The sequence below is a fragment of the Macaca nemestrina genome, chromosome 20, assembly GCF_043159975.1.
Source record: "Macaca nemestrina isolate mMacNem1 chromosome 20, mMacNem.hap1, whole genome shotgun sequence".
NCBI classification, from domain to species: Eukaryota; Metazoa; Chordata; class Mammalia; order Primates; family Cercopithecidae; genus Macaca; species Macaca nemestrina.
This window is the reverse complement of record NC_092144.1, coordinates 59,057,258-59,076,950: the sequence shown is the minus strand read 5'-3', so window position 1 is coordinate 59,076,950 and position 19,693 is coordinate 59,057,258. Positions and strand designations below refer to the sequence as shown.

At 50.8% G+C, this 19,693-nt stretch overlaps 1 protein-coding gene across 14 annotated transcripts; it reads left to right on the top strand.

The window, feature by feature from the left end:
* The first annotated feature begins 524 nt into the window (after nt 1-524).
* On the top strand, nt 525-16,558 carry LOC105478664 (TUB like protein 2). Of its 14 annotated transcripts, none has more exons than XM_071087387.1 (13): nt 538-755; nt 1,375-1,407; nt 1,848-1,899; nt 2,658-2,775; nt 3,721-3,858; nt 4,062-4,226; nt 7,978-8,099; nt 9,321-9,659; nt 12,016-12,128; nt 13,527-13,641; nt 13,721-13,819; nt 15,651-15,855; nt 16,402-16,558. In XM_071087387.1, exons 2-13 carry the CDS (start codon nt 1,376-1,378, stop codon nt 16,533-16,535), a joined length of 1,632 nt encoding a protein of 543 aa, XP_070943488.1. In that variant the 5' UTR covers nt 538-755; nt 1,375; the 3' UTR covers nt 16,536-16,558. The 14 variants fall into 14 exon arrangements, with proteins under 14 accessions (XP_070943494.1, XP_070943488.1, XP_070943490.1 ...); XM_071087389.1 differs by having other exon boundaries at nt 2,658-2,784; nt 4,110-4,226; XM_071087388.1 differs by having other exon boundaries at nt 2,658-2,784; nt 15,651-15,822.
* The last annotated feature ends 3,135 nt before the right edge of the window (nt 16,559-19,693 follow it).

Here is a 19,693-nt window from a genome sequence, read left to right as displayed (position 1 = left end):
GGGCTTGAGACCAGCCTGACCAATGTGGAGAAACCCCGTCTCCACTAACAATACAAAAATTAGCCAGGCGTGGTGGCACATGCCTGTAATCCCAGCTATTCAGGAGGCTGAGGCAGGACAATCGCTTGAACCCGAGAGGCGGAGGTTGCAGTGAGCCGAGATCGCGCCACTGCACTCTAGCCTGGGCGACAGAGTGAGACTCCGTCTCAAAAAAGAAAAGAAAAAAAGAGACGATGTCTCTGTACTGCTGGTCTGGATCTGGATCTCCTGGGCTCAAGCAATCTTCCCGCCCCGTCTCCGCCTCCCAAAGTGCTGGGATGAGGCTGCAGAAGCTGGAACAGCAGCGTGAGCCACTGCGCCCTGGCTCTTGTAAGTTTCTTGTAAGCGAGATGTGTACAGTGAGGCCGCGAAGTCTCTGGTCTCTTTAAGGAACACCCACACGTCATTCGTGTTCAGAACCCCCGGAGCAGCGTTGCCTGGCTGCATCAGTGACCGAGCTCATTACTTTGTTGGAAGTGGAAAGTGGAAGGTCAGAAGGGAGTGGACCAGGTCAGGTCCCAGGGGAAATCCTCCCTCCCTCTGAACCGTCTTTCTTCTCCCTTCTTCGCGGATATCCCGAGATTAGGTCCCTAGCTTCCAAACAGAGGATCAGGTATGTTTAGAGATTGGCCAGAGAGGCAAGGTACCGAGGCATCAATGTGAGCAGCCTCTGCAGGCACCTGATGGGGAGAAGGAGTCTCCCGGATCCCAAGCAGGTGGGCAGTGGAGTTCTAGGCCACTGGGGGCTGGGTGTTTGAGGTACACAGTCCTGAGTGCTGATGCCTGGGTGCTGGAGAATTAGATATTTTGGGGAGAGAGAAGCGGACTTGCGGACACCTGTGGGAAGCTGGAAACAGGCTACTGGATCCCGACAGGAGTGGGTGCTGGGATTCGGGCTGCCTGGGTCCAGGAGCAAATTTAAAGGTAAGGATCAGGCTGGGCACAGTAGCTCATGCCTGTAATCCCAGCACTTTGGCAGGCCAAGGTGGGCGGATCATCTGAGGTCAGCAGTCCGACACCAGCCTGGCCAACATAGTGAAACCCGGTCTCTACTAAAATAAAAAAAAAAATTAGGCATAATAGCGCACACCTGTAGTCCCAGCTACTCGGGAGGCTGAGGCAGGAGAATCACTTGAACCCAGGAGGTGGAGGTTGCAGTGGCCGAGATGGTGCCACTGCACTGTAGCCTGGGTGACAGAGCGAGGCTCGGCTGTCTCAAAATAAATAAATAAATAAATAAATAAATAAAGCAAGCAAGCTAAGGATTAGGTTTTGGTGGGCAGGATCCATTGGGATGTTGGTTTGGATCCTGACTCCTCATTCTTGCTTCTGCAGAATGTCTCAGGATGATGACACATTGAGAAGAGAGTGAGTAGGGGAACAGATGGGTAGGGGTAGAGGTGGAAGGGGCTGGGGACCTCATGCACTCAGCTCTGGCCTCATAACCATGTTTGCAGGTTCAGCACCATCAGCCTTGCAGGAAGGGGCTGGGGACCTGGACTCCTGTGTCCTAAAGGGAGGGGGCTAGGGTGCAGACTTCTGGGTCTGAAAGAGAAGGGGTTGGGGGCCCCAGACTCCTGAGTCCTGAGACAGGAAGGACCTGGGATCTCTGGGTCCTGGCTTCTGAGGGTCAGTGCCAGGACAAAGGGCCCCATAACTGGTAGAACAGGCTCAGGTTCTGCACCTTTTGTGACCTCACAGGTGCCCAGAACTCAAGTTGGGATAGGGGCAGGATGGGGGAGAGGGAGGGGCTCTTGGGCAACCAAGGTTCCCTGCAAACTGTCACTGTGAGCCTGCGTCTCTCTCAGCATCCTGGAGCATGAGCTTGCTGCTATGAGGCTGCAGAAGCTGGAACAGCAGGTATTGTGCCCAGGAATCTCACCACTCCAACTCTTCCGCCTTCTGTGCCTCCCCAGGGGCCTCTCCACCAGATCTTGCTCTAGGACTCCCCGCCCGTGTTGGCTCTCTCTCATCCTTGAGTTTTCCCATTGAGAAATGAGAAAATAGGAATTTGGGGCCCGGCGCGGCAGCTCACAACTGTAATCACAGCACTTTGGGATGCTGAGGCGGGCAGATCACTTGAGGTCAGGAGTTTAAGACCAGCCTGGCCAACATGGTGAAACCCGTCTCTACTAAAACAAAAAAAGTAGCTGGGTGTGGTGACAGGTGCCTGTAATCCCAGCTACTCGGTAGGCTGAGGCAGGAGAATTGTTTGAACCCGGGAGGCAGAGGCTGCAGTGAGTGGAGATCGTGGTGCTGTACTCCAGCCTGGGCGATGAGCTAGACTCTGTCTCAAAAAGAAAAAGAAAAAGAAAAGAAAATAGGAATTGGGGGTCCTAAATAAGCAAAAAACCCTTGTGATGAATTTCTAAGGAACAAGGCTTCTAGAAGGCAGGACTCCTGGGTCCTGGGGGAGGAGAGGACAGGGTGTCAGGACTCTTGGATCTGAGTTCAAGGGTGGAGTGAGGGAGGAGCAGCTGAAGCACTGAGGGCCTGGACATCTGGGCCCCAGTGGAGAAAGGGGTTCACAAACTCTCGAGCCCTTGCCCCGGCCCCATCTCGCTTCTGTCTTCACATCTGGTTCCTGCCCCCGACACCCACCTCTCCCATTTCCCCAGCGGCGGCTGTTTGAAAAGAAGCAGCGACAGAAGCGCCAGGAGCTCTTCATGGTTCAGGCCAATCCTGACGCTTCCCTGTGGCTTTGGCGCTCGTGTCTGCGGGAGGAGCGCCTTTTAGGTGACAGAGGTGACCAAAGGCCCCTGGGGCTCCTCCTGGGGGCGTTCGCCTGGAGGGGAGGGGCCTGTGGGAGTCCGTGGGCGGAGCCTAGTGGAAGAAGGGGTGGAGCCTTAGGGTGCGGACTTGAAGGTGGATGGGGGCTGGCCTTGGCCCAGGAGAGCTTTAGAACAGCGCCCAGGGTAGAGGCTTATCGGGGCCCCCCCGCGGCAGGATCTGTGAGGGAGGGGTTCGGGGCGGGGCTACAGAGCGCAGGGGCGGTGCATGGTACAACTGGCAAGGGAAAGGGGTAAGAGAATGTGATGATTGGGCTTGGCAGAGCTCGGGGGTGGATCCTGGGAAAGCCGGGACCCCCACCCCAACCCCAGGATTGCGGAGACGGGGTCTAGGGGTCCGGGGCGTGGCGTGGTCTCATTATTAGAGCCTGGCGCGAGATTGTTTACGTGCGGAGCCCGCAACAATCCAGCAGCAGGGCTGTGCTTGTTTGAGCCTTAGGATGCAGTTTGGGACCTGGGTGAGTCTCAAAGTTTGGGTAGTCCGCGAAACGGGGGTGATTTTTTTTTTTCTTTTTTGAGACGGAGTTTAGCTCTTGTTGCCAAGGCTGGAGTGCAATGGCGCAATCTCGGCTCACCGTAACCTCCGCCTCCCGGGTTCAAGCGATTCTCCTGCCTCAGCCTCCCTAGTAGCTGGGACTACAAGCATGCGCCACCGTGACCGGCTAATTTTGTATTTTTAGTGGAGAAGGTGTTTCTCCATGTTGGTCAGGCTGGTCTGGGACTCCCGACCTCAGGTGATCCGCCTGCCTCGGCCTCCCAAAGAGCTGGGATTACAGGCGTGAGTCACGGCACCCGGCGGGGGTGATATTTGGGAGCCCAGTGACGGGGTGTTGTTTGGTTGAGGACCGGAATTTGTAGACCCTTTTCATGGGCTCGCTGCACCTTCTCCCAGGCCTTAGGAACCCTTTCCTCCGGAAGAAAGTGTCAGAGGCACATCTGCCCTCTGGCATCCACAGTGCCCTGGGCACCGTGAGCTGTGGTGGAGACGGCAGGGGCGAGCACGGCCTCCTGACACCCCGGACAGAAGCAGGTATTTGCGAGTCCTTGGACCTCCTAGACCCCAGAACTCCGCCCCTACTGGAACCCAGGAGTCTGGGGCCTCAATCCATCTGTCCAAAATACTCAGGAGCTCAGGACTGCACCCACTCCTTCCTCACACCAAGGAATTCAGGTCCTGAGCCGCCTCGTCCTGCAGCATCCAGAAATCCAACTCTCCCCTCCTTCCTTACTCAGTGTTCAGGAATCTCGGTCTCCAGTCCCCTTTCTCATCCTGGCTCCCAGACAATTCCGACCCAGAATTGGAGGAAGTCTCCGTGGAGAATGGTTCGGTCTCTCCCCCACCTTTTAAACAGTCTCCGAGAATCCGACGCAAGGGTTGGCAAGCCCGCCAACGACCTGGTAATTTAGGGGACATTGGGATGAAACCTGGGATCCCCTGGTTCATGCAGCAAATCTTCCCCTTTCTTAGGTAGCAGCTTCATTGAGGTATAATTCACATACCATACAAGTCACCCATTTAAAGTTTACAATTCCATGGTTTCCAGTATACGGTTGCCCCTCGGTATCTGCAGGGGATGTGTTCCCGGAACCCCAAAGATACCAAGATCCGCAGATGCTCGAGTCCCTTGCATAAAATGGTGTAAAATTTGCATATAAACTATGAACATCCCTCCATATACTGTAAGTCATCTCTAGATAACTTATAATACCTAATACAGTATAAATGCAATGTAAATTGTTGTTGTTGTTGTTGTTGGGAGGGAGTCTCACTCTGTTGCCCAGGCTGGAGTACAATGGTGCAATTTCGGCTCACTGCAACCTCCACCTCCCGGGTTCAAGCGCTTCTCCTGCCTCAGCCTCCTGAGTAGCTGGGACTATAGGTGTGCACCACCAAGCTTGGCTAATTGTTGTATTTTTAGTAAAGACGGGGTTTCATCATGTTGGCCAGACTGGTCTTAAACTCCTGACCTTATGATTCGCCCACTTCAGCCTCCCAAAGTGCTGGGATTACAGGCATAAGCCATCATGCCTGGCCCGTAAATAGCTGTTATACTTTATTTTTAAAAATTTTGGGTGGGGTGCAGTGGCTCACGCCTGTAATTCCAGCACTTTGGGAGGCTGAAGGTGGTTGGTCACTTGAGTCCAGGAGTTTGAGACCAGCCTGGCCAACATGATGAAATCACGTCTCTACTAAAAATACAAAAGTTAGCCAGGCAAGGCTGTGCAGGCTTGTAATCCCAGCTACTTGGGAGACTGAGGCAGAAGTGTTGCTTGAATCCAGGAGGCCCAGGTTGCAGTGAGCCAAGATCACGCCACTGCACTCCAGTCTGGGTGACAGACCAATACTCTGTCTCAAAGAAAAAAAAAATTGGTTCTGTTATTTATTGTTGTCTTGTTGTTTTTAAATTTTTTTCCTGAATATTTTGGGTCAGCAGTGGGGATGTGGAGCCTGTAGGATTACATAATTCTGCAACCATCACCACAATCAATTTTAGAACATTTGTACCACCCCAGATAGAAATCCTGCATAATGGCTGGGCGTGGTGGCTCACACCTGTAATCCCAGCACTTTGGGAGGCCAAGGTGGGTGGATCACCCGAGGCCAGGAGTTCAAGACCAGTCTGGCCAACATAGTGAAACCCAGTCTCTACTAAAAATACAAAAATTAGCTGGGTGTGGTGGCAGGCACCTGTAATCCTGAGGTGGGAGAATTGCTTGAACCCAGGAGCCAGAGGTTGCAGTGAGCTGAGATCAGGCATTCCAGCCAGGGTGACAGAGCGAGACTTTGTCTCAAGAAAAAAAAAAAAGAAAGAAAGAAAGAAAGAAAGAAATAGTGCATCAATTAGCAGTCACCTCTTTTCCATTTACCCCGGCCCTTGGCAACCACCAATCTCCATTGTCTTCTTAGATTTGGCTATTCTGTACATTTCACACAAATGGAATCATACACTATGTGGTCTTTTGTATGTGGCTTCTTTCTTCAATTCTTTTTTTTTTTCTTGAGATAGAGTCTTGCTGTGTCTCCCAGGCTGGAGTGCAAATATGCGATCTCGGTACGCTGCAACCTCCGCCTTCTGCGTTCAAGTGATTCTGCTGCCTCAGCCTCCCGAGTAGCTGGGGCTACAGGCACGTGCCACCACGCCCGGCTAATTTTTTGTGTTTTTTAGTAGAGATGGGGTTTCACCATGTTGGCACAGCTTGTCTCAAACTCCTGAACTTGTGACCTGCCTGCCTTGGCCTCCCAAAGTGCTGGGATTACAGGCATAAGCCACTGCACCTGACCTCTTTTCCTTTGAGATGGGGTGTCACTATGTTGCGTAGGCTGGTCTTGAACTCCTGGGCTCAAGTGATCCTCCCACCTTGGCCTCCCAAAATGTTGGGACTATGGGTGTAAGTCACCATGTGTCTTCATTCACTTCATTCACCTAACAATTTTTTTTTTTTTTTTTGAGACGGGGTCTCACTCTGTCACCTAGGCTGTGTGGGGAAAAGAAAGAGAGCTAGGATTGTTACTGTGTCTATGTAGAAAAAGGAAGACATAAGAAACTCCATTTTGATCTATACTAAGAAAAGCTGTTTTGCTTTGAGATGCTGTTAATCTGTAACTCTTGTCCCAACCCTGTGCTCACAAAAACGTGTTGTATTGACTCAAGGTTTAAGGGATTTAGGGCTGTGCAGGATGTGCTGTGGTAAAAATGGTTTTGCAGGCAGTATGCTTTGTGAAAGTCATCGCCATTCTCCATTCTCTATTAACCAGAGACATAATACACTGCGGAAGGCTGCAGGGACCCCTGTCCAAGAAAGCCTGGGTATTGTCCAGGATTCCCCCCACTGAGACAGCCTGCGATATGACCTCGTGGGAAGGGAAAGACCTTACAGCCCCTCAGCCCGACACCCGTAAAGGGTCAGCGCTGAGGAGGATTAGTGAAAGAGGAAGGCCTCTATGCAGTTGAGATAAGAAGGCATCTGTCTCCCGCACATCTCTGGAAATGGAGTGGCTCGGTGTAAAATCGACCATACACTCTATTCTGAGATAGGAGAAAACCACCTTATGGCTGGAGGTGAGACATCATGACAGCAATACTGCTCTTTACTGCACCGAGATGTTTATGTGAAGTTAAACATAAATCCAGCCTACTTGCACATCCAGGCACAGCACCTTTCCTTAAACTTATTTATGACACAGACTCTTTTGTTCACATGTTTTCCTGCTGACCTCCTCCCTACCATCACCCTATAGTCACACCGCATTCCCCTCACTGAGATAGTAAAGATAGTGATCAATAAATACTGAGGGAACTCAGAGACCAGCGCTGGTGCAGGTCCTCACTTGCTGAGCACCGGTCCCCTGGGCCCACTTTTCTTCCTCTATACTTTGTCTCTGTGTCTTCTTTTCTTAGTCTCTCATCTCCACCTTGCGAGAAATACCCACGGGTGTGGAGGGGCAGGCCCCCTTCAGGCTGGAGTGCAGTGGCACGATCTCGGCTCACTGCAACCTCTGCCTCCTGGGTTTAAGCTCTTCTCCTGTCTCAGCCTCCCTAGTAGCTGGAAGTACAGGTGCGCACCGCCTTGCCCTGCTAATTTTTGTATTTTTAGTAGAGACCAGTTTCACTATGTTGGCCAGGCTGGTTTTAAACTACTGACCTCTTGATCCTCCCACCTCAGCCTCCCAAAGTGCTGCGATTATAGGAATGAGCCACCGCTCCTGGCCCACCTAACAAAATTTTAAGATTCATCCGTGTGGTAGTGTTATCAGTACTTCATTCCTTTTTATTCCCTTATAATATTCCATTGTGGTGACATTTCCTTTTATTTTCATGAGATGGCCAATGATTTCAATGACAGAATTCTTATCACCCCAAACTCCATTCCCCCATGTTCAGTCTCTGTGATGCTTTGTCTGAGACAAGGAAAAGGGAAGACCCTAATCCCTCCCTGTCCTTAGATCCAGGGTAATCAGAAACTCTGGTCCCTGTGGACTCCCATGCACCTGGAGGAGGAGGAGGGTGTTGCAAGTGAGGGCGCTGAGTAATGAGTAGGGACTGAGAACCCAGGATTGTGGCCTTCTCTGGCTAGCACTGATGATGTTGTCCCACACTCCTGGGACCCAGTTGTCCTGAGCTTAGTCCAGGCTTCTTTCATCCTTTAGGGACCCGTGCAGAGGGTGAGAGTGAATCCCAGGATGTCGGAGATGCATACAAGGCACCCAGTATGGGACCAAACCCTGGAATGGATGGTGACTGGGTATATGAAAACTTGGCCTTCTACAAGGTGGGAAAATGCACAGCGTCTCAGGATGTTGGAAGAGGAGGGCTAGCCTCGGACCTCTGGGGAGGGTGGGGCTAAAATTCTGCCACCCAATCAGAAGCTCTTTTTCTTGGTGGTGATTAAGCTAGCAGAGACTCGTGTGTGTGTGTGTGTGTGTGTGTGTGTGTGTACCGTTCATCAAATCAGAGGATTTGACTTGACATGGACATGGTCATTAAAATACAGCTTATGGCATGGTGACTCACACCTGTAATCCCAGCACTTTGGGAGGCTGAGGTGGGCAGATCACTTGAGGTCAGGAGTTCGGGACCAGCCTGGCCAACGTGGTGAAACCCTGTCTCTACTAAAATACAAAATTTTGCTGGGTGTGGTGGCACAAGCCAGTCATCCCAACTACTCAGGAGGCTGAGGCAGGAGAATCATTTGAACCCTGGAGGCAGAGGTTGCAGTGAGCTGAGATTACACTCCAGCCTGGGAGACAGCATGAGACTCTGTCTAAAAAAAAAAAGGTCTTTCCATGGGACAGCGAGCTTCAGAAAGGGCAGAACACTGATCAAAAAGGGCCAATTGCGGGCCAGGAGCAGTGACTCACGCCTGTAATCCCAGCACTTTGGGAGGCCAAGGCAGGCAGATCACCTGGGGTCAGGAGTTCGAGACCAGCTTGGTCAACTTGGTGAAGCCCCGTCTCTACTAAAAATACAAAAATTAGACGGGCATGGTGGCACAAGCCTGTAATCCTAGCTACTCGGGAGGCTGAGGCAGGATAATTGCTTGAACATGGGAGGCAGAGGTTGCAGAGAACCAAGATCGAGCCACTGCACTCCAGCCTGGGCGACAGAGCAAAACTCTGTCTCAAAAAATAAAGGGCAAATTGGCACTCACTTTGGTTGTTGGTGAAAGTGCAGTAGATGGTTTCTCTTGGGGGCAGATGTGGGCTGTTATTATGTTATCTAGATCAAACCAATGGCCATTTTAACGGAATGGGCCGTGCTTTCAAAAAGGAATTCTCCGATCTGCAGGTGGAGTGGCTGTGGCTGCCGAGGAAAGGGAATAGACTGGCCAGTCAACAGAGGAGGGCGTGGCTGGGTGGACTGAATGAGATTTTTGACCAATAAGCAGAAAATGTGGATGGGCCGGGGCGGGACCCTAGGGCTGGGATGGCCAATCAGTAGGGAGCAAGGCTGGGGGCGTTGTCCCTCGACTTTGAATTTGGTGCCTGGCTAGGAAGAAGACTTGGAAAAGAAGAGAGAGGCCTCAGAGTCTACAGGGCCGAACTCAGCAGCAGCTAACGAAGAGTTGTTCGAGGCCCTGAAAGGCGAGGGCGGCACGGACAGCGACCATATGAGGCAGGAAGCCTCCTTGGCAATCCGCTCCCCCTGTCCTCGGCTGCAGGAGGACATGGAAGCCTATGTGCTACGGCCAGCAGTCCCGGGTACCAGGATGCAGTGCTACCTCACCCGTGACAGGCGCGGCGTGGATAAGGGCTTGTTCCCCCTCTACTACCTCTACCTGGAGACCTCCGACAGCCTGAAGGTGCAGTCAGCCGGCCCAACAGCCTTGGGAGTAAGCGCCCACTTCCGTTCCGAGGCAAAATCCCACTCCTTTCTGAGCTAGGTCAAGACCAGCCTGAGGCCGGGCGCAGTGGCTCATGCCTGTAATCCCAGCACTTTGGGAGGCTGAGGCCGGTGGATCACCTGAGGTCAGGAGTTGAAGACCAGCCTGAACAATACGGTGAAACCCCGTCTCTATTAAACATACAAAAATTAGCCGGGTGTGGTGGCACGTGCCTGTTGTCCCAGCTACTCAGGAGTCTGAGACAGGAGAATCGCTTGAACCCGGGAGACAGAGGTTGCAGTGAACTGAGATAGCATCACTGCACTCCAGCCTAGGCGACAGAGCAAGACTCCATCTCAAAAAACAAAACCAACCAACAAGCAAAAAAGACCAGCCTGGACAACATGGCAAAACCCTGTCTTTACAAAAAATACAAAAATTGGCTGGGCGTGGTGGTATGCACCTGTAGTCCAAGCTACTCGGGAGGCTGAGGTGAGAGGATTGCTTGAGCCTGGGAGTTCAAGGCTGCAGTGAGACGTGGTCACGCCACTGCACTCCAGCCTGGACGACAGAGTGAGACTCTGTGTAAAAAAAAAAAAAAAAAAAAGGACCAGACACGGTGGCTCACACTTGTAATCCTAGAACTTTGGGAGGCTGAGGTGCACAGATCACAAGGTCAGGAGTTCGAGACCAGCCTGGCCAACATGGCAACACCTCGTCTCTACTAAAAATACAAAAATTAGCCAGGCGTGGTGGTGGGTGCCTGTAATCCTAGCTACTCGGGAGGCTGAGGCAGGAGAATGCTTGAAACTGGAAGGCGGAGGTTGCAATGAGCTGAGATCGTGCCACTGCACTCCAGCCTGGGCGAAAGAACGAAACTCCATCTCACACACACACAAAAAAAAGGCCAAGCACAGTGGTTCACGCCTGTAATCTCAACATTTCGGAGGCCAAAGCGGGTGGATCGTTTTTGCTGACGAGTTCCAGATCAGCGTGAGCAGCATGTTGGAACCCTGTCTCTACATAAATTTAAAAAAAAAAAAAAATAGCCAGGCATGGTGATGCCCACCTGTAGTCCCAGCTACTTGGAAGGCTGAGGTGGGAAAATGGCTGGAGCCCAGGAGTTAGAGATTTCCTGTCAAAAAAAAAAAAAAAAAAAAAAGTCTGGACCCTCCCTCACTGAGCCTTCCTTGCTATCAGCTCTCAGGCCTCACCCAATCCTGAGATAAATCCCGCCCCCAGAAACTAGGCTCCTCCCCTCACAGATTTGTCTTTCCAGATTCAAGCCACACTTCTCTCAATCTAGTCTTTCTGGCCTTTACCCTCCAAGTATGGTCTCATTTCCTCGGGGTATCCTCTCTCCCACCAGAAAGAGGTTTTTTGCCTACTCAGAGCCAAACCCATTTTTCCCAGATGAAACGCCTACAACAGTCCTGCTGCAATATTGCAAGTGAGGGTGCTCCCCATTCTCCAAAGCCAGACCCTTCCTGGGCTAAGCTTCAACCCTGGACGCATAGGCGGAAGGAATGAGGGGGAGATATTAAGACAAGAAGCTTCCATTCAGGACCCCGCTGATGGCTTCCCTCAGTGAGAACCGCATTTCCCAGTGAGTCTTGAGAAGCTCGTTGTGCCATCACCAGCTTCTCCATCATGGGACATGATGTTTCCTTGTCTTTGGACCCCTGGCTCTAACCAGCTACCAGAAGTCCATTCTTTTTTTTTTTTTTTCTTTTTGGAGATGGAGTCTCGCTCTGTCGCTCTGTCGCCCAGGCTGGAGTGCAGTGGTGCAATCTCAGCTCACTGCAAGCTCCGCCTCCCGGGTTCACACCATTGTCCTGCCTCAGCCTCCCAAGTAGCTGGGGCTACGGACGCCTGCCACCACGCCCAGCTAATTTTTTGTATTTTTAGTAGACACAGGGTTTCACCGTGGTCTCGATCTCCTGACCTTGTGATCCACCCGCCTCGGCCTCCTAAAGTGCTGGGATTACAGATGTGAGCCACCGCGCCTGGCCTTTTTTTCATTATTTTTTATTTTTGTTTTGAGATGGAGTCTCGCTCTGTCGCCCAGGCTGGAGTGCAATGGCACGATCTCAGCTGACTGCAACCTCTGCCCCCTGGGTTCAAGCAATTCTCCTGCCTCAGCCTCCCTACTGGCCAGGATTACAGGCAGGCACCACCACGCCTGGCTAATTTTTTTTATTTTTGGTGGAGATGTGGTTTCACCATGTTGACCAGGCTGGTCTCGAACTCCTGACCTCAAGTCATCTGCCCACCTCAGCCTCCCAAAGTGCAGGAATTACAGGTATGAGCCACCACACCCAGCCTCCAGAAGTCCATTCTAATGGACCGTTCCTCTCATCCATAGCACTTCCTCCTGGCTGGGCGAAAGAGAAGAAGGAGCAAAACTTCTAATTACCTCATCTCCCTGGATCCCACAGATCTATCTCGGGATGGGGACAACTTCGTGGGCAAAGTCAGGTGGGCAGAGCTCTGACATGTGGTGAGGAGCAGGTAGCAGGGAGCTTGGGGACAGGCGGATTTCATTTCCCAGCAGGCCACACACAGCATACCTTCCACCTGCTCACTGCTCAGGGACTAGAAGAACTGAAGAGTTTGGAACATAGGCTGGCATTTAAGGCATTTGACTCCTTGAGAGGCAAGGGACTGGGATTCCTAACTTTGTGTGGGAAAAGAGGCCTGGAATGTGTGAATTCTTCCATCCAAAAAAGAAGAGGGAGGTTGGGCATGGTGGCTCATGCCTGTGATCCCAGCACTTTGGGAGGCCGAGGCAGAAGGATCACTTGAGGTCAGGAGCTTAGGACCAGCCTGGCCAACATGGTGAAATCTCATCTCTATCAAAATTCAAAAATTAGCCAGGCATGGTGGCATGAACCTGTAATGCCAGCTACTTGGGAGGCTGATGCAGGAGAGTCAGTTGAACCCAGGAGGCAGAGGTTTTGGTGAGCTGAGATTGAGCTACTGCACTCCAGCTTGGGCAACAGAAAAAAGAAAAAAAAGAAGAAGGTTTCTAAAAGGCCATTTAAATAAAATAGGGAGGCTACATAAGTTACATGGCTCACCCAAGAAATGGGGGGCCTGGGACCATGGATGCTGGAAACATGATTGTTTCAATTATTTTATTATTATTATTATTATTGAGACAGAGTTTCACTTTTGTTGCCCAGGCTGGAGTGCAATGGCGTAATCTTGGTTCATTGCAACCCCCGCCTCCCGGGTTCAAGCAATTCTCCTGCCTCAGCCTTCCGAGTAGCTGGGATTACAGGCACGCACCACCACATCTGGCTAATTTTGTATTTTTAGTAGAGATGGGGTTTCTCCATGTCTGTCAGGCTGGTCTTGAACTCCCAACCACAGGTGATCCGTCCACCTTGGCCTCCCAAGGTGCTGGGATTACAGGTGTGAGCCACAGCACCCGGACTCATTTATTTACTTATTTTTATTTATGTATATATTTGTTTAGAGACAGAGTTTCATTCTATCACCCAGGCTGGAGTGCAGTGGCAAGATCACACCATTGCAGCCTTGACGTCTGGGGTTCAGGTGATCCTCTCACCTCAGCCTCTTGAGAGCTGGGACCACAAGCACAAACTGCCACACCGGACTAATTTTTCTATTTTTTTGTAGAGAAGGAGTTTTGCCATTTTGCCCAGGCTCAAGCTATCCTCCTGCCTCTGCCTCCCGGAGTGCTGGGATTACAGGCGTGAGCCCCTGTGCCCAGCCAGGAACATGATTCTCAGATATTCGGACATAGTCTTAGACATAGGGGATGGATGGGAAGAGTCGATGTGATGAGTGACACTTACTCAAAGAGTAACACTTAGTATTTTTATTCTATCCATTCCCTTCCTGGAGCAGATCCAATATCTTCGGCACCAAGTTCACCATCTTTGACAATGGGGTGAATCCTGACCGGGAGCATTTAATCAAGAATACTGCCCGGATCAGACGGGAGCTGGGGGCTGTGTGTTATGTGAGTGTCCTGGGGATGACAGAATGGGGTAGGATGGTCAGAAGAAGGAACCAGGCCAACTGGAATATAATACCCCCAGGAGCCCAACATCTTAGGATACCTGGGGCCTCGAAAAATGACTGCGATTCTCCCAGGAACCAACAGCCAGAACCAAAGAATCGATGTCCAGCCACGAAATGTGAGTCTCTGACGTCAGGAATCTCTGGGTCAGTGGAGCAGAAAGGGATGGGGCCAGTCCTCCTAGATCCCAGAGGAGGAAGAAGAGGAGGAAGAGGAGGCCAGTGGGTTACAAGTGTCCTATGAAGCCTGAAGGACTGTTAGACTTCCATGTCTCAGGGAATAAAGACTAGAGACTCAAAACGTTTGCATCCAGAGAAAAAAAGGGTTGGTGGTAGGTTAACAAACTCTTACCAAAAAGGGGTCTGATCCAGACTCCAAGAGAGGGTTCTTGGATCTCAGGCAAGAAAGAATTTGTGGCCAGTCCATAGAGTCAAGTGAAAGCAAGTTTATCAGAGAAGAAACAAAAGAATGGCTACTCCATAGGCAAAACAGCCAGCTGGTTGGCTATTTTTATGGTTATTTCTTGATTATATGCTAAACAAGAGGGGGATTATTCCTGAGTTTTCTGGGAAAGGGGTGGGCAATTCCAGGAACTGAGGATTCCTCCCTCTTTCAGGCTCTTTTTTTTTTTTTTTTGAGACACAGTCTTGTTCTGTCACCCAGGCTGGAGTGCAGTGGCAATATCTCGGCTCACTGCAAGCTCGGCCACCTGGGTTCACGTCATTCTCCTGCTTCAGCCTCCCGAGTAGCTGGGACTACAGGCACCCGCCACCATGCCCATCTAATTTTTTATATTTTTAGTAGAGACAGGGTTTCACTGTGTTAGCCAGGATGGTCTCGATCTCCTGACCTCGTGATCCACCCGCCTTGGCCTCCCAAAGTGCTGGGATTACAGGCGTGAGCCACGGCTCCCGGCAGTAACTTCTCTTAGAAGCAAAATTTATTCAAAGATCTGTGCTAACATTCTTTTTTTTTTTTTTTTTTTTTTTTTTGAGACGGAGTCTCGCTCTGCCGCCCAGGCTGGAGTGCAGTGGTCGGATCTCAGCTCACTGCAAGCTCTGCCTCCTGGGTTCACGCCATTCTCCTGCCTCAGCCTCCCAAGTAGTTGGGACTACAGGCGCCCGCCACCGCGCCCGGCTAGTTTTTTGTATTTTTTAGTAGAAATGGGGTTTCACCGTGTTAGCCAGGATGGTCTCGATCTCCTGACCTCGTGATCCGCCCGTCTCGGCCTCCCAAAGTGCTGGGATTACAGGCTTGAGCCACCGCGCCCGGCCGCTAACATTCTTAAATATCTGTTAGCCGTAATAAAGAAATCAGTGTACTTTATGTTCTTAGCTCCCACAATTTAGCCTAAATATTTTCCCTGGCATGCTCATACTGGTCCAAGCAAGCATTAGGTCATAGCCTGTTCCTCTTCCTTATTTGAAGGTGTTTTTACCTTTCTCAGCATTCCACAAGTTACTTCCTCCTTCCTTTGTTCTCCTCCATTTTTTCCTCTTTTAAAAAGTTCTAAGTTGCTAGCCAATCGGGACAAATACAGAATGTGAGGTCCCGTTCCAGCCAATGGAAACCGGACACAGCAGTAGGGTGGATGCGTCAGGTTATAAATGACCCTGTCTCCTTTGTTCGGTGTATTCTAGCAGCAAAACTCCTGGCAAGTGTACCCTTTCTGCAGAAAGTAAAAAAATGGCCTTGCTGAGGAAATTAAGTTTATGTTCAAGTGCTATTTCTTTACGGCACCGGGGAACAAGCATTTCTAACATTGTGATACCAGTCCTGTCAAACTCCTGTCTCATCCTGTGACTAAGAATGCCTAGCCTCTTGGGAATGCAGCCCAGCAGGTCTCATCCTCATTTTACCCAGCCCCTGTTCAAGATGGAGTCACCCCTGTTCAAGATGGAGTTTCGAAAGCCTCTGAGAAAAACCACAGCCCCTTCTTTACCTTCTAGGAACAGGAGTCACTACTGAGTCGCTACCAACGTGGGGAAAAACAAGGGTTGCTTTTGCTGCACAGCAAAACCCCGTCGTGGAACAAGGAGAACGGTGTCTACACGCTCAATTTCCATGGTCGAGTCACTCGGGCTTCGGTGAAGAACTTCCAGATCGTGGATCCCAAACACCGTGAGCTCCTGGAAACCATTTTAGCCGGGCCAGGTGGGGTGGGGTTAGGGTGTGAAAGGAAGGGAACTACATCTCCCATCATCACTTGAGCATTTTTCTAGGCAGGGCAGATGCCACCCTATTGCAAAGCCTATTGGGAATTGTAGTTTACACACCCCTCAAGGTTTCTGGCTTAGTGAGGGCACCGCTCAGCCTCTTAAAAGTCTCAATTCTCGGCCTGGTGCAGTAGCTCACGCCTATAATCCTAGCATTTTGGGAGGCCAAGGCGGGTGGATCACCTGAGGTCAGGAGTTCGAGACCAGCCTGGTCAACATGGTGAAACCCCGTCTCTACTAAAAATACAAAATTAGCCAGGCATGGTGGCACATGCCTGTAATCCCAGCTACTTGGGAGGCTGAGGCAGAAGAATTGCTTGAACCTGGGAGGCAGAGGTTGCCGTGAGCCAAGATCAGGCCACTGCACTCCAGCCTGGGCGACAGAGCAAGACTCTGTCTCGAAAAAAGAAAAAAAAATAGTCTCAGTTCTCGAAGCTGGAAGATGAGAGTCTGGCTAAGGCTTCGTTCCTGATTCACTTCTCAGCGGAACATCTGGTGCTCCAGTTCGGCCGAGTGGGCCCAGACACATTCACCATGGACTTCTGCTTCCCGTTTAGCCCACTCCAGGCCTTCGGCGTCTGCTTGTCCAGTTTCAGTTGGAAGCTGGCTGTTGAATAACTCAATAAAATACCATACCCTTACCAGTTTCTGTGCCTCCTCATTTGGAGGAAGGGCCCAGACATGCCTTCTTTTGCACCACCTTAATAACCAACACTGTCCGGGCAAGCTGGCTCACGCCTGGAATCCCAGCACTTTGGCAGGCTGAAGCCGGTGGATCACCTGAAGTCAGGAGCTCGAGGCCAGCCTGGCCAACATGTGAAACCCTGTCTCCACTAAAAGTACAAAAATTAGCTGGGCGTGGTGGCTGACACCTGTAATCCCAGATACTTGGGAGGCTGAGGCAGGAGAAACACTTGAACCCAGGAAGCAGAGGCTGCAGTGAGCCGATAGCTCCACTTCACTCCAGTCAGACTCTGTCTCAAAAAAAAAAAAAAAAAAAAAATGCCGGGCATGGTGGCTCACGCCTGGAATCCCAACACTTTAGGAGGTTGAGGTGGAAGGATCACCTGAGGTCAGGAGTTCAAGACCAGCCTTGCCAATATAGCAAAACCCCATCTCTACTAAAAATACAAAAATTAGCTGGTGGTGCATGCCTGTAATCCCAGCTACTCTGGTGGCTGAGGCATGAGAATTGCTTGAACCTGGGAAGCGGAGGTTGCAGTGAGCCGAAATAGTGCCACTGCACTCTAGCCTGGGCAAGAGAATGTGACTCTATCTCAAAAAAATAAAATAAAATAAAATAAAGGCCGGGTGCGGTGGCTCACGCCTGTAATCCCAGCACTTTGAGAGGCTGAGGCGGGCGGATCATGAGGTCAGGAGATTGAGACCATCTTGGCTAACACAGTGAAACCCCCTCTCTACTAAAAATACAAAAAAAATAGCCGGGCGTGGTGGCGGGCGTGTGTAGTCTCAGCTACTCGGGAAGCTGAGGCAGGAGAATGGCGTGAACCCGGGAGGCGGAGCTTGCAGTGAGCCGAGATCACGCCACTGCACTCCAGCCTGGGCGGCAGAGCGAGACTCCGTCTCAAAAAAAAAAAAAAAAAAGGAATTTTCACACTACATCGGAAGAATCAGGAGGAACTAGCTGAGCAAGAAGGCTCAGGGTTGGGATCCTCAGGCAGCAGGTAGCACTCATACAAAGGTTTTAAATTAGGTGGAATTAGGTTTGGTTGCCTTGGGGAAATGAAAAGATTATATGGCAGGAGTGGGGATCTCAAACTCCTGACCTCGAGTTAGGGACCAGCCTGACCAACATGGTGAAACTCCGTCTCTACTAAAAATACAAAAATTAGCCGTGCGTGGTGGTGGGCCCCATAATCCCAGCTGTTCAGGAGGCTGAGGCAGGAGAATCGCTGGAACCCGGGAGGCGGAGGTTGCAGTGAGCCAAGATCGCACCATTGCACTCCAGCCTGAGAGACAGAGCAAGACTCCCTCTCAAAACAAACACCTGATCTCAAGTGATCCATCCACCTCAGCCCACCCAAAGTGCTGGGATTTCTAATTTAAATGATAATAACCCTTCCCAGAACTAAGCTGCTTTTGTGAAGCTAATGAAAGGCCATTAGGTTAGGAGGATGAGAGGAACCTGCGTTCTGTGAAGGTCTAGAGGAAGAGTAATACAAAAATTAGCCCTGCGTGGTAGCTCACACCTGTAATCCCAGGTACTAGGGAGGCTGAGGCAGAACTGCTTGAACCCAGGGGATTGCAGTGAGCTGAAATCACGCCACTGCACTCCAGCCTGGATGACACAGCGAGACTTGGTCTCAAAAAATAAATAAATAAATAAGAATAAAAATTAGAGGTAGAGGTGGGCATAGTGGCTCGTGCCTGTAATCCCAGCACTTTGGGAGACCAAGGCGGGCGGATCACGGGGTCAGGAGTCTCAAACTCCCGACCACCGACATGGTGAAACTCCTTCTCTACTAAAAATACAAAAATTAGCTGGGCGTGTTGGCTCACACCTGTAATCCCAACTACTCAGAAGGCTGAGGCAGGGCCGGGCGCGGTGGCGCAAGCCTGTAATCCCAGCACTTTGGGAGGCCGAGACGGGCGGATCATGAAGTCAGGAGATCGAGACCATCCTGGCTAACACGGTGAAACCCCGTCTCTACTAAAAAATACAAAAAAAACTAGCCGGGCGAGGTGGCAGGCGCCTGTAGTCCCAGCTACTCAGGAGGCTGAGACAGGAGAATGGCGTGAACCCAGGAGGCGGAGCTTGCAGTGAGCTGAGATCCGGCCACTGCACTCCAGCCTGGGCGACAGAGTGAGACTCCGTCTCAAAAAAAAAAAAAAAAAAAAGAAGGCCGAGGCAGGAGAATCGCTTGAACCCGGGAGGCGGAGGTTGCTGGTGTGCCGCGATCTGCCATTGCACTCCAGCCTGGGTAACAAGAGTGAAACTCCGTCTAAAAAAAAAAAAAAAAAAGCCGGAAGTGGTGGTGCACGCCTGTGGTCTCAGCTTCTTGGGAGACTGAGCCAGGAGAATTGTTTTTTGGTTTTTGGTTTTTTTTTTGGTGGGGGGAAGGGGACGGACTCTTGCTCACTGAAAGCTCCGCCTCCCGGGTTCACGCCATTCTCCTGCCTCAGCCTCCTGAGTAGCTGGTACTGCACTCGCCTACCACCATGCCCGGCTAATTTTTTTTTTTTTTTTTTTGTATTTTTGGTAGAGATGGGGTTTCACTGTGTTAGCCAGGATAGTCTCGATCTTCTGACCTTGTGATCCACCCACTTCGGCCTCCGAAAGTGTTGGGATTACAGGTGTGAGCCACCGCACCCAGCCAGGAGAATTGTTTTAACCTGGGAGGTGGAGGTTGCAGTGAGCCACGATGTCGCCACGGCACCTCAGCCTGGGCAACAGAGTGAGACTCCATATCAAAAAAAAAAAAAAAACCCAAAAAACAGTATATAGAATAATTACCCTATTATAGCATTTATTTCATGAGCATTGTTTTAAGTTTTAACTCCTTTGAGGCCTTACAATCCCAGAAGGTATGTACAATTGTTAGTCACCTTACAGATAAGGAAACTAGGTCTATGGACACAGGGCTTATCAGTGTGAAATCAGGCTGTGACAGCAATCATATAGGGTGGTTGCAGGAGATTAGAAAATTCCAGGCAGCAGTTTCACATGACCAGAATAGCAACAGCAAACTTGAAATAGCTACAGTAACTGTGGGTTGATAAGATTCCAAAAAACCAGGCTGTAGGCCAAGTAGACT

Excerpts from the sequence above, each read along its gene's own strand:
- LOC105478664 (XM_071087385.1), top strand. The coding sequence starts at position 1,376 with ATGTCTCAGGATGATGACACATTGAGAAGAGA. Across the intron at positions 8,100-9,320 it reads AAAACTTGGCCTTCTACAAG|GAAGAAGACTTGGAAAAGAA; the intron begins GTGGGAAAATGC and ends GTGCCTGGCTAG. Across the intron at positions 13,820-15,650 it reads TCGATGTCCAGCCACGAAAT|GAACAGGAGTCACTACTGAG; the intron begins GTGAGTCTCTGA and ends TTTACCTTCTAG.